Source organism: Pseudophryne corroboree, chromosome 7, assembly GCF_028390025.1.
Source record: "Pseudophryne corroboree isolate aPseCor3 chromosome 7, aPseCor3.hap2, whole genome shotgun sequence".
NCBI classification, from domain to species: Eukaryota; Metazoa; Chordata; class Amphibia; order Anura; family Myobatrachidae; genus Pseudophryne; species Pseudophryne corroboree.
The window spans coordinates 42253610-42268332 of NC_086450.1; the positions used below are offsets into that span (position 1 = coordinate 42253610).

The 14723-nt window shown below is 49.5% G+C and overlaps 1 protein-coding gene across 2 annotated transcripts in view; it reads right to left on the bottom strand.

Annotated features, from left to right (window-relative positions):
• Positions 1-14127, bottom strand: part of UBE2G2 (ubiquitin conjugating enzyme E2 G2) — a 123296-nt gene extending 109169 nt beyond the window's left edge. The window contains exon 1 of one of the 2 annotated variants that reach the window (XM_063933079.1): positions 13982-14127. In XM_063933079.1, the coding sequence (XP_063789149.1) occupies positions 13982-14024 (43 nt within the window). In that variant the 5' untranslated portion in view covers positions 14025-14127. The remainder of the gene's footprint in view (positions 1-13981) is intronic. The other variant, XM_063933078.1, reaches the window with a different exon arrangement.
• Positions 14128-14723: the final 596 nt, after the last annotated feature.

Sequence of the window (14723 nt, forward strand, 5' to 3'; positions counted from 1 at the left end):
TGATTTCAACGTTGTGCAAGGTTCTGATGCCCTTTGAACTTGCCACACGTGAAGTCAGTTCAGACACTGCCAGCCTGAGTCAGGTCATTCCCCTCATCAGGCTTTTGCAGAAGAAGCTGGAGGCATTGAAGAAGGAGCTAACACGGAGCGATTCCGCTAGGCATGTGGGACTTGTGGATGCAGCCCTTAATTCGCTTAACAAGGATTCACGGGTGGTCAATCTGTTGAAATCAGAGCACTACATTTTGGCCACCGTGCTCGATCCTAGATTTAAAGCCTACCTTGGATCTCTCTTTCCGGCAGACACAGGTCTGCTGGGGTTGAAAGACCTGCTGGTGACAAAATTGTCAAGTCAAGCGGAACGCGACCTGTCAACATCTCCTCCTTCACATTCTCCCGCAACTGGGGGTGCGAGGAAAAGGCTCAGAATTCCGAGCCCACCCGCTGGCGGTGATGCAGGGCAGTCTGGAGCGACTGCTGATGCTGACATCTGGTCCGGACTGAAGGACCTGACAACGATTACGGACATGTCGTCTACTGTCACTGCATATGATTCTCTCAACATTGATAGAATGGTGGAGGATTATATGAGTGACCGCATCCAAGTAGGCACGTCACACAGTCCGTACTTATACTGGCAGGAAAAAGAGGCAATTTGGAGGCCCTTGCACAAACTGGCTTTATTCTACCTAAGTTGCCCTCCCACAAGTGTGTACTCCGAAAGAGTGTTTAGTGCCGCCGCTCACCTTGTCAGCAATCGGCGTACGAGGTTACATCCAGAAAATGTGGAGAAGATGATGTTCATTAAAATGAATTATAATCAATTCCTCCGCGGAGACATTGACCAGCAGCAATTGCCTCCACAAAGTACACAGGGAGCTGAGATGGTGGATTCCAGTGGGGACGAATTGATAATCTGTGAGGAGGGGGATGTACACGGTGATATATCGGAGGGTGAAGATGAGGTGGACATCTTGCCTCTGTAGAGCCAGTTTGTGCAAGGAGAGATTAATTGCTTCTTTTTTGGGGGGGGTCCAAACCAACCCGTCATATCAGTCACAGTCGTGTGGCAGACCCTGTCACTGAAATGATGGGTTGGTTAAAGTGTGCATGTCCTGTTTTGTTTATACAACATAAGGGTGGGTGGGAGGGCCCAAGGATAATTCCATCTTGCACCTCTTTTTTCTTTTCTTTTTCTTTGCATCATGTGCTGATTGGGGAGGGTTTTTTGGAAGGGACATCCTGCGTGACACTGCAGTGCCACTCCTAGATGGGCCCGGTGTTTGTGTCGGCCACTAGGGTCGCTAATCTTACTCACACAGCTACCTCATTGCGCCTCTTTTTTTCTTTGCGTCATGTGCTGTTTGGGGAGGGTTTTTTGGAAGGGACATCCTGCGTGACACTGCAGTGCCACTCCTAGATGGGCCCGGTGTTTGTGTCGGCCACTAGGGTCGCTAATCTTACTCACACAGTCAGCTACCTCATTGCGCCTATTTTTTTCTTTGCGTCATGTGCTGTTTGGGGAGGGTTTTTTGGAAGGGCCATCCTGCGTGACACTGCAGTGCCACTCCTAGATGGGCCCGGTGTTTGTGTCGGCCACTAGGGTCGCTAATCTTACTCACACAGCTACCTCATTGCGCCTCTTTTTTTCTTTGCGTCATGTGCTGTTTGGGGAGGGTTTTTTGGAAGGGCCATCCTGCGTGACACTGCAGTGCCACTCCTAGATGGGCCCGGTGTTTGTGTCGGCCACTAGGGTCGCTAATCTTACTCACACAGCTACCTCATTGCGCCTCTTTTTTTCTTTGCGTCATGTGCTGTTTGGGGAGGGTTTTTTGGAAGGGCCATCCTGCGTGACACTGCAGTGCCACTCCTAGATGGGCCCGGTGTTTGTGTCGGCCACTAGGGTCGCTTATCTTACTCACACAGCGACCTCGGTGCAAATTTTAGGACTAAAAATAATATTGTGAGGTGTGAGGTATTCAGAATAGACTGAAAATGAGTGTAAATTATGGTTTTTGAGGTTAATAATACTTTGGGATCAAAATGACCCCCAAATTCTATGATTTAAGCTGTTTTTTAGTGTTTTTGGAAAAAAACACCCGAATCCAAAACACACCCGAATCCGACAAAAATAATTCGGTGAGGTTTTGCCAAAACGCGTTCGAACCCAAAACACGGCCGCGGAACCGAACCCAAAACCAAAACCCGAAAAATTTCAGGCGCTCATCTCTACTTTAAATGCTCTATAGTTAACAATATACTGTCCATATCCAGGGTATCAATATTTTCAGTCAGGGAATCCGACCAAGCCACTATAGCGCTGCACATCCAGGCTGAGGCGATCGCTGGTCGCAGTATAACACCGGTATGTGTGTATATACCTTTTAAGATATTTTCCAGCCTTCTATCAGCTGGTTCCTTGAGAGCGGCCGTATCAGGAGACGGTAACGCCACTTGTTTTGATAAGCGTGTGAGCGCCTTATCTACCCTAGGGGGTGTTTCCCAACGTGCCCTAACCTCTGGCGGGAAAGGGTATAGTGCCAATAATTTATTAGAAATCAGCAGTTTTTTATCGGGGGAAACCCACGCTTTATCACACACCTCATTTAATTCATCTGACTCAGGAAAAACCACTGGTAGTTTTTTCACACCCCACATAATACCCTTTTTTGTGGTACTTGTAGTGTCAGAAATGTGCAATGCCTCCTTCATTGCCGTGATCATGTAACGTCTGGCCCTACTGGACATTACGTTCGTCTCGTCACCGTCGACACTGGATTCGGTATCCGTGTCAGGGTCTGTGTGGACCATCTGAGGTAACGGGCGTTTTAGCGCCCCTGACGGTGTCTGAGACGCCTGAACAGGCACTAATTGATTTGTCGGCTGTCTCATGTCGTCAACAGTTTTTTGCAAAGTGCTGACATTGTCACGTAATTCTTTAATTACTACCATCCAGTCAGGTGTCGACTCCCTAGGGGGTGACTTCACTAACACAGGCAATTGCTCTGCTTCCACATCATTTTCCTCCTCATACATGTCGACACAATCGTACCGACACCCAGCACACACACAGGGAATGCTCTGATAGAGGACAGGACCCCACTAGCCCTTTGGGGAGACAGAGGGAGAGTTTGCCAGCACACACCAGAGCGCTATATATATATACAGGGATAACCTTATATAAGTGTTACTCCCTGTTATAGCTGCTGTATTTTTATATTAGCTGCCAATAGTGCCCCCCTCTCTGTTTTACCCTGTTTCTGTAGTGTAGTCTGCAGGGGAGAGTCAGGGAGCCGTCCTTCCAGCGGAGCTGAGAAAGAAAATGGCGCTTGTGTGCCGAGGAGAAAGGCTCCGCCCCCTTCACGGCGGCCTTTTCTCCCGCTTTTTTCAGGAAACTGGCAGGGGATAAATGCATCCATATAGCCCAGGAGCTATATGTGATGCATTTTATTTAGCCATATAAGGTTTTTATATCATTTTTATTGCGTCTCAGGGCGCTCCCCCCCAGCGCCCTGCACCCTCAGTGACCGGAGTGTGAAGTGTGCTGAGAGCAATGGCGCACAGCTGCAGTGCTGTGCGCTACCTTATTTGAAGACAGGAACGTCTTCTGCCGCCGCTTTCTCCGGACCTCTTCGCTCTTCTGGCTCTGTAAGGGGGCCGGCGGCGCGGCTCCGGGACCCATCCAGGCTGAACCTGTGATCGTCCCTCTGGAGCTAATGTCCAGTAGCCAAGAAGCCCAATCCACTCTGCAGTCAGGTGAGTTCGCTTCTTCTCCCCTTAGTCCCACGATGCAGTGAGCCTGTTGCCAGCAGGACTCACTGAAAATAAAAATAAGATTTTACTTACCGATAAATCTATTTCTCGTAGTCCGTAGTGGATGCTGGGACTCCGTAAGGACCATGGGGATATAGCGGCTCCGCAGGAGACAGGGCACAAAATAAAAGCTTAAGGATCAGGTGGTGTGCACTGGCTCCTCCCCCTATGACCCTCCTCCAAGCCTCAGTTAGGATACTGTGCCCGGACGAGCGTACATAATAAGGAAGGATATTGAATCCCGGGTAAGACTCATACCAGCCACACCAATCACACCGTACAACTTGTGATCTGAACCCAGTTAACAGTATGATAAACGCAAAGGAGCCTCTGAAAAGATGGCTCACAACAATAATAACCCGAATTTTTGTAACAATAACTATATACAAGTATTGCAGACAATCCGCACTAGGGATGGGCGCCCAGCATCCACTACGGACTACGAGAAATAGATTTATCGGTAAGTAAAATCTTATTTTCTCTGACGTCCTAGTGGATGCTGGGACTCCGTAAGGACCATGGGGATTATACCAAAGCTCCCAAACGGGCGGGAGAGTGCGGATGACTCTGCAGCACCGAATGAGAGAACTCCAGGTCCTCCTCAGCCAGGGTATCAAATTTGTAGAATTTAGCAAACGTGTTTGCCCCTGACCAAGTAGCTGCTCGGTAAAGTTGTAAAGCCGAGACCCCTCGGGCAGCCGCCCAAGATGAGCCCACCTTCCTTGTGGAATGGGCTTTTACTGATTTTGGCTGTGGCAATCCTGCCACAGAATGTGCAAGCTGAATTGTACTACAAATCCAACGAGCAATCGTCTGCTTAGAAGCAGGAGCACCCAGCTTGTTGGGTGCATACAGGATAAACAGCGAGTCAGATTTTCTGACTCCAGCCGTCCTGGAAACATATATTTTCAAGGCCCTGACAACGTCAAGCAACTTAGAGTCCTCTAAGTCCCTGGTAGCCGCAGGTACCACAATAGGTTGGTTCATGTGAAATGCAGAAACCACCTTAGGTAGAAATTGAGGACGAGTCCTCAATTCCGCCCTGTCAGAATGAAATACCAAGTAAGGGCTTTTATATGATAAAGCCACCAATTCTGACACACGCCTGGCTGAAGCCAAGGCTAACAGCATCGACACCTTCCATGTGAGATATTTTAAGTCCACAGTGGAAAGTGGTTCAAACCAATGTGACTTTAGAAAACTCAACACCACATTGAGATCCCAAGGTGCCACTGGAGGCACAAAAGGAGGCTGTATGTGCAGCACCCCTTTTACAAATGTCTGAACTTCAGGTACTGAAGCCAGTTCTTTCTGGAAGAAAATCGACAGGGCCGAAATTTGAACCTTAATGGACCCTAATTTTAGGCCCATAGACAGTCCTGTTTGCAGGAAATGAAGGAAACGACCCAGTTGAAATTCCTCTGTAGGGGCCTTCTTGGCCTCACACCACGCAACATATTTACGCCAAATGCGGTGATAATGTTTTGCGGTTACGTCCTTCCTGGCATTGACCAGAGTAGGGATGACTTCTTCTGGAATGCCTTTTTCCCTCAGGATCCGGCGTTCAACCGCCATGCCGTCAAACGCAGCCGCGGTAAGTCTTGGAACAGACAAGGCCCCTGCAGTAGCAGGTCCTTTCTTAGAGGTAGAGGCCACGGTTCGTCCGTGAGCATCTCTTGAAGTTCCGGGTACCAAGTCCGTCTTGGCCAATCCGGAACCACGAGTATAGTTCTTACTCCTCTCCTTCTTATGATTCTCAGTACTTTTGGTATGAGAGGCAGAGGAGGGAACACATACACTGACTGGTACACCCACGGCGTTACCAGAGCGTCCACTGCTATTGCCTGAGGGTCCCTTGACCTGGCGCAATATCTGTCCAGTTTTTTGTTTAGACGTGACGCCATCATGTCCACCTTTGGTTTTTCCCAACGGTTTACAATCAGGTGGAAGACTTCTGGGTGAAGTCCCCACTCTCCCGGGTGAAGGTCGTGTCTGCTGAGGAAGTCTGCTTCCCAGTTGTCCACTCCCGGAATGAATACTGCTGACAGTGCTATCACATGATTTTCCGCCCAGCGAAGAATCCTTGCAGCTTCTGCCATTGCCCTCCTGCTTCTCGTGCCGCCCTGTCTGTTTACGTGGGCGACTGACGTGATGTTGTCCGATTGGATCAACACCGCCTGACCCTGAAGCAGAGGTTTTGCTTGACTTAGGGCATTGTAAATGGCCCTTAGTTCCAGAATGTTTATATGAAGAGACGTTTCCAAGCTTGACCACAGGCCCTGGAAATTCCTTCCCTGTGTGACTGCTCCCCAGCCTCTCAGGCTGGCATCCGTGGTTACCAGGATCCAATCCTGAATGCCAAATCTGCGGCCCTCTAGTAGATGAGCACTCTGCAGCCACCACAGGAGAGACACCCTTGTCCTTGGCGACAGGGTTATCCGCTGATGCATCTGCAGATGCGATCCGGACCATTTGTCCAGTAGATCCCACTGAAATGTTCTTGCATGGAATCTTCCGAATGGAATCGCTTCGTAAGAAGCCACCATTTTCCCCAGGACCCTCGTGCACTGATGCACTGAGACCTGTCCTGGTTTTAGGAGGTTCCTGACTAGCTCGGATAACTCCCTGGCCTTCTCCTCCGGGAGAAACACCTTCTTCTGGACTGTGTCCAGAATCATTCCTAGGAACAGTAGACGTGTCGTTGGAATCAGCTGCGATTTTGGAATATTTAGAATCCACCCGTGCTGACGTAACACTACCTGAGATAGTGCTACTCCGACTTCTAACTGTTCCCTGGGTCTTGCCCTTATCAGGAGATCGTCCAAGTAAGGGATAATTGAAATGCCTTTTCTTCGTAGAAGAATCATCATTTCGGCCATTACCTTGGTAAAGACCCGAGGTGCCGTGGACAATCCAAACGGCAGCGTCTGAAACTGATAATGACAGTTTTGTACTACAAACCTGAGGTACCCTTGGTGAGAAGGGTATATCGGGACGTGGAGATAAGCATCTTTGATGTCCAGAGACACCATATAGTCCCCTTCTTCCAGGTTCGCTATCACTGCTCTGAGTGACTCCATCTTGAATTTGAACCTTTTTATGTAAGTGTTCAAGGATTTCAGATTTAAAATTGGTCTCACCGAGCCGTCCGGCTTCGGTACGACAAACAGCGTGGAATAATACCCCTTTCCTTGTTGCAGGAGGGGTACCTTGATTATCACCTGCTGGGAATACAGCTTGTGAATGGCTTCTAGAACTGCCTCCCTGTCGGAGGGAGACTTTGGTAAAGCAGACTTCAGGAAACGATGAGGGGGAAACGCCTCGAATTCCAGTTTGTACCCCTGCGATACTACCTGTAGAATCCAGGGATCCACTTGCGAGTGAGCCCACTGCGCGTTGAAATTTTTGAGACGGGCCCCCACCATATCTGAGTCTGCTTGTAAAGCCCCAGCGTCATGCTGAAGACTTGGCAGAAGCAGGGGAGGGCTTCTGCTCTTGGGAAGCGGCTGCATGGTGCAGTCTATTTCCTCTTCCTCTGCCCCGGGGCAGAAAGGAATGGCCTTTTGCTCGCTTGTACTTATGGGAACGAAAGGACTGAGATTGAAAAGACGGTGTCTTTTTCTGCTGATGTGGAGTGACCTGGGGTAAAAAGGTGGATTTTCCAGCCGTTGCCGTGGCCACCAGGTCCGATAGACCAGCCCCAAATAACTCCTCCCCTTTATACGGCAATACTTCCATGTGCCGTTTGGAATCCGCATCCCCTGACCACTGTCGCGTCCACAACGCTCTTCTGGCAGAGATGGACATAGCACTTACTCTTGATGCCAGGGTGCAAATATCCCTCTGTGCATCACGCATATATAATAATGCATCCTTTAAATGTTCTATAGTTAACAAAATATTGTCCCTATCCAGGGTATCAATATTCTCAGTCAGGGAATCCGACCATGCGACTCCAGCACTGCACATCCAGGCTGAGGCGATTGCTGGTCGCAGTATAACACCAGTATGTGTGTATATACTTTTTAGGATATTTTCCAGCCTTCTATCAGCTGGTTCTTTGAGGGTAGCCGTATCAGGAGACGGTAACGCTACTTGTTTAGATAAACGTGTGAGCGCCTTATCTACTCTAGGGGGTGTTTCCCAACGCGCCCTAACCTCTGGCGGGAAAGGATATAATGCTAATAATTTTTTAGAAATTAGCTGTTTTTTATCGGGAGAAACCCACGCTTTTTCACACACCTCATTTATTTCCTCTGACTCAGGAAAAAATATTGGTAGTTTTTTCTCACCCCACATAATACCCTTCTTTGTGGTACTTGTAGTGTCAGAAAGGTTCAATGCCTCTTTCATTGCCGTGATCATGTAACGTGTGGCCCTACTGGACATTACGTTTGTCTCGTCACCGTCGACACTAGACTCAGTATCTGTGTCAGGGTCTGTGTCGACCCACTGAGGTAACGGGCGTTTTAGCGCCCCTGACGGTGTCTGAGACGCCTGGACAGGCACTAACTGATTTGCCGGCTGTCTCATGTCGTCAACAGTTTTTTGCAAATTGCTGACATTATCACTTAATTGTTTAAATACAATCATCCAGTCAGGTGTCGACTCCCTAGGGGGTGACATCACCAACGCAGGCAACTGCTCCGCCTCCACATAATTTTCCTCCTCATACATGTCGACACACGCGTACCGACACACAGCACACACACACCGGGAATGCTCTGATAGAGGACAGGACCCCACTTAGCCCTTTGGAGAGACAGAGGGAGAGTCTGCCAGCACACACCCAGCGCTATATATATATACAGGGATAACCTTATATAAGTGTTATTCCCTTATAGCTGCTGTTAATTATTGTTATTTGCTGCCAACAATGCCCCCCCTTCTCTTTTTTACCCTGATTCTGAAGCAGGACTGCAGGGGAGAGTCAGGGAGCCGTCCTTCCAGCGGAGCTGTGAGGGAAAATGGCGCTTGTGTGCTGAGGAGATAGGCTCCGCCCCTTCACGACGTCCTTATCTCCCGCTTTTTTGTGTAAAATGGCAGGGGATTAAAATACATCCATATAGCCCAGGAGCTATATGTGATGTATTCTGTTTTGCCACCTAAGGTATTCTGTTATATTGCGTCTCAGGGCGCTCCCCCACCAGCGCCCTGCACCCTCAGTGACCGGAGTGTGAAGTGTGCTGAGAGCAATGGCGCACAGCTGCGGTGCTGTGCGCTACCTTAGTCTGAAGACAGGATGTCTTCTGCCGCCGATTTCACCGGACCTCTTCGTCTCTTCTGGCTCTGTAAGGGGGACGGCGGCGCGGCTCCGGTGACCCATCCAGGCTGAACCTGTGATCGTCCCTCTGGAGCTAGTGTCCAGTAGCCTAGGAAACCCGATCCACTCTGCACTCAGGTGAGTCCGTTTCTTCTCCCCTTAGTCCCACGATGCAGTGAGCCTGTTGCCAGCAGGACTCACTGAAAATAAAAAAACCTAACTAAACTTTTATTCTAAGCAGCTCAGGAGATCCACCTAGATTGCACCCTTCTCGGCCGGGCACAAAAATCTAACTGAGGCTTGGAGGAGGGTCATAGGGGGAGGAGCCAGTGCAAACCACCTGATCCTTAAGCTTTTATTTTGTGCCCTGTCTCCTGCGGAGCCGCTATATCCCCATGGTCCTTACGGAGTCCCAGCATCCACTAGGACGTCAGAGAAAAACCTATTTAAACTTTTACTTCTAAGCAGCTCAGGAGAGCCACCTAGCTTGCACCCTTCTCGGCCGGGCACAAAAATCTAACTGAGGCTTGGAGGAGGGTCATAGGGGGAGGAGCCAGTGCACACCAGCTAGTCTAAAGCTTTTACTTTTTGTGCCCAGTCTCCTGCGGAGCCGCTATTCCCCATGGTCCTTACGGAGTTCCCAGCATCCACTAGGACGTCAGAGAAATTAATTTAACTGACATGCAGACGTGAAGTACAGTATGGGCTGAAAAACACTACCCGGCTTTTGCCGGCTGGGAAAAAGCCGGACGGCTTTTTTCCGTGCCGGCATTGTAGTTAACAGTGTGAGGGCTAGGGTCCCTTCACACTGCACGGCCCTAAGCCCTAAGGGCTGTAACACACTGGCCGGTTTCTCCCGGATGGCAAAAAGCCGGACAAACTTTGTCCGGCTTTTTGCCATCCGGGAGAAACCGGCAGAGTCTGTCACACAGGACGGCTTTAAGCCGTGTGTGATGCTGTGCGCATGTGCAGCATCAGACACGGCTTCAGAAAAAAACGTTGTGTGTGAAAGCTCCCCTTCACACACACGGTTCACTGGCTGCAAAGACGGCCCGGCGGCCGCCCGGCCGCCGGACCTTCCAGTGGTGAGACCCGGCTGCAACCCGGCAGCCGGGCCGGGGCCGTGCAGTGTGAAGGGACCCTAGCCCTCACACTGTTAACTACAATGCCGGCACGGGAAAAAGCCGTCCGGCTTTTTCCCGGCCGGCAAAAGCCGGGTAGTGTGTTTTAGCCCTAACAAGCTGCCTGTACACATAATATAGTAACCGTACCCAATTCACAGATAAGATACCGCCCTTTGCCCCTCTCACATAAATGCACACACATTGTGAAATGCTGCAAATAGCAAATCCATGTGTCATAATCTGTCCCGGGCAATGTAACTGCCAGCAAACGCCTACCTCAACTGCCGCAATGTATCATGGCAAGCAGGATTTGTCCATTCTGAGACTAGGGGACATGTACTAAGCAGTGAGAACAGTGGAGAAGTGAGCCAGTGGAGAAGTTGCCCATGGCAACCAATCAGCTGCTCTGTATACTTTTATAGTATGCAAATTATAAATGTTACGTTAATGTTGATTGGGCAACTTCTCCACTGGCTGAGTACACACCTAACAGATAAGTCAGTGGACCCATACTGATTGGCCCCTCGATATGTTGTACCCTGTTATGCAGCTGGGCGGGCATTTGAATTTGCCCATCCAGCTGTGACTTCGGCCCGTACAGTAAATGTACAGGAGGAAGGGGGGGGGGGTCAGCAGGTCACCCGTACACAGCACGATACACTGATCTCTGCAGATGTATCCAGTTTCGACTGTGCTGCATGGCCGATGCGATATATCTAAACGACGTTGTTTACAGACATATCACTGGTACACACCCGCCAATACGCTCACGATATATCGTCCGTTCACTTGAGTGCCCGATATATATATTGGTCAGTGTGTACCCAGCTTAACACACGTTGGGGGGAATTTGGGCACGAATAGCTGCCAGTACTGGCATTTCAGCTCACAGCCCCCCGGAGGTGGCGAGCTGAAATGTGTGTCAAGTCAGTTGTTTGGGTGCCCAAACAGCGCTTTCCACGTTGCGCCCAGAACTTTAGCTGGGTTTAGCTATTTGACGCGTTTACACCCAGCACTGTAGGTCACAATCAGCGCGATAAAAGCAAAAAAAAAAACAAAAAAACATTTTGGGCACCCATCACCCTAGCGCAGGTTCACCTGTTGTACCTACTACTTTTGGTAGGTACTAACCACTGCATACCGGGAACACCCCACAAGAATTGCCGTTTTGAAGATTCTCTGATCCGGGTGTCTGGCCATCACAATCTGGCCCTTATCAAAGACGCTCAGATCCTTAACCATTATTTCCTGCTGTCAAAGCATCAACTTCAAGAACCGACTGCTCACTTGCAGCCTGATAGATTCCACCTCTTGACAGGTGCCATTGTAACAAGATAATCAATGTTGTTTACTTCACCGGTCAGTGGGTTTAATGTTATGGCTGATCGGTTCATATTCGGAGAGTTAAAAGAAACGTCAGTAAAATTAAGCACAAGTTGTTGATATTCGAAAGTTTGTTTCACAGAAGCGCAATGTTCCATCTGCAAGATCTTTGTTTCCTTTTGCTTTGCTATTACACTTTATAAATTGGCACGTTACAGAGTAAACAGATGAAGCAATGATAATTAATTCAACTTACTGTTCAGTGTGGTTGGGGTGGGACTGGGAATAACAACACTGGCAAAACAAACAAAATCTAATAGTTAAATGGGGAAGGTTTTGATGCTATAAACTGGGGGAGCGGGGGGGGGGGGTTGTTTTGTTGTTCCCCACTCAGTGGGTGTACAGATGCATCTCAGGGAGTACTACGCATGCCCCCACAGTGCTGGAAATGGGGGCGTGTCATGGGTCCATACACCTTTTCACCATACTTGCCTACCTGACCCTCTCCATGGGGGAGAAAATGCTCTGTTCCTGGACTTTCCTGGTAATGTATGATTGCCATCACCTGTGGTGAAACACCTTCCTTATCAATTAACTAGCTCACCACAGGTGATGGCAATCATACATTACCAGGAAAGTCCAGGAACAGAGCATTTTCTCCCTCATGGAGAGGGTCAGGTAGGCAAGTATGCTTTTCACTGCATCTGTTCATGGCGCAGGGAGAGGTGAGCTTGCCCCCCATAGTGATAGAAACAAGTGTGTACCGCCTCCACGCAAGATCATGCTGCTTTTTAGGTGCAGGTAAAATAAATGTGCCCTTCACAATGAAGAAAATGCCCTCCTAGGGGGGGCAATTCAATAAAACACACTATTTAATAGCGCTGGTAATGAGTGGCCTGAGCTATTCAATTAGCTGCAGATTTCTGCCCGCAGACTCCTGAGGTGCGAGCAGAAAGACTACATAACTAGAGCTGTGATGTGAGTTGTGGCTTACTGCCTACGCTGACAGCATCGCACCTGGCACTTAGGCCAAAGAATGTCATTTACCACAATAAACGGCATTCCTGTGGTGCGGTAACCTGCATCTCCCGACATAAGTGTGGGGTACGATGCCGCTAATTCAGTAACTTCGAGCACTCAGTCCTGGCACTATTCAATAGCATGTTTCATTGCCCCCTAAATCAGTTTCCTATCATATGTACTTTATTACTCTCCCCTGTTCTGGACCATCTGAACTCATTAGAGACCATTTATCCCGTATTACCACATGTCATGTTCTATTTTCATTTAATGAACTATTGGTTATACAACCCCTGCACTCCGTTAAATTTTACCTGCTCCCCTTCATGTCAATGAATAGATGAAACTGAATGGGCTGGGGAGGGGTTATAGGCGAGGAGAGCCCAGTGCATTCTGGGACCTGAAAGCTTTAACTGTTTGGTGCCAAGTTCGTTCCAAACCACCTAAACCACATGGTAAATCCTGTGGAGCCTATGGACCCTGAAGAAGAACATTAAGAACATGGGGTGCAATAACCTTTTACCATAGATGGATATCTATCTATCTATATTAAAAGTTTATGTCTGATTATATTCCGAGTTTACATATGTTATCTTAGTGTAACCCATTTTCTGAACTTTTATCTAACAAGAGATTTCATTAGTTTCACAACCACACATACGCATGAAACAAAAAAAACGGGCAGGCAATGTAGACTTTTGCGTGCTTCGATTAGGAGTGATGTTGGCAATTTAGGGATGCCCATAGGGTAGACCGTAAGGGGGTGATTCGATTGTTTTGGTGCCCGTTGGCAGCAATTCAATTGTTCTGCCGTATAGCTGCACATTCTGCCAGTGCCAAACGTTTCTGCTCGCAGTCTACAAAGGTGGCAAGCAGAAATGAGCGAAACACCACTTCCCACGGCCCGGCCAGGACTTTAGTCGGGTTTAGCCGCTTTGCGCGGCTAAACTCAATGCTTTTGGGCACATCAACAGTAATGGACGCCCTGCTCTGATGGGTACCCAAAAAACTGTTAAATCACCCCCTTTATCTCTATATTTTAATATGTACCCATACATGGCTGTAAACATTTCGTGGGCAAACGAGGAGTAATTTAGAGGGTCACTGGCGGTGTTCCAACGCCACATCACCTGCAACCCACCCCACACTGCACTTGTGTGCCCGCGAGAGAGAGCCCAGCACCTCCCTGTGTGCAGGGTCCCCAAGCATTCCACCTGGGTTTAATGAACTATGGGGGAGATGTATCAAGCCTTGGCGAGAGATCACGTGGAGGGAAATAATGTACCAGCCAATCAACTTCTGTCATTTCCAGACACAGCATGTAAAGTTAGTTAGGAGCTGACTGGTTGGTGCTTAATATGTCTCTCCCTGAGTGACAAACACAGAACGCGGCACAACTCTCCCTGAGACCTCAGCCCGGTCCCAGGCGAGAACTCACGTTTGTACTCGGCCATCAGCCGCTTTAGCGCCGTCCCCGCCATCCCTGTTCGCTTCGGCTGTTTATTTACGGAAGTAACGCGGGCTCCGCTTTCCCGGGACACGTCACACAGACGTCAGCTCACTCCGGCCAGCGCGCATGCGCCTCGGGTTACGTCACTCCCATCGGCGCGCATGCGCAGCCTCACGGCCCGCCGTCATTAGCGCGCATGCGCTTCGGGAGACGTCACCCTCATCGCACGCATGCGCCTGGGCGTCGCTCACCGAGCGGCTTCTCAGGCATCATCAGCGCGCATGCGCCGGGGGTCCGCACGCTGAGGCGCTCTCAGACAGCGATGCATCAGCGCGCATGCGCCATAGAGGAGCTCAATGCCAGGCAGCGGCGAGAAAGCCCTAAGCCGCAGTTCTGCCGTCAGCCGCCGTCCCTGCAGGGAATGGGCGCGATGGTTATGTTATGTGATAATGTAAACAGATATGGGAGTCTGGGGGGAGGGGCTTTCTCTATATGACACATTGGACATGTTACATACGAGCCCAGGGCGTCAAAATTTACTCAGTGCTCCAAGTGTCACCCGGAGGGGGGAGGGTAGGAGGAAATAATAACAGTTCCGTACATTCCCCACCCTCCCCGTGGGACTACAGAGCTCAACATTCTGCAGCTGAAAGACAGCGTTTTTAGGAAGGATCCTGTTTGCCCTCATCAAAGATGGCTGCGCCGCCGCGTGACGTCATTCTGACGCTAA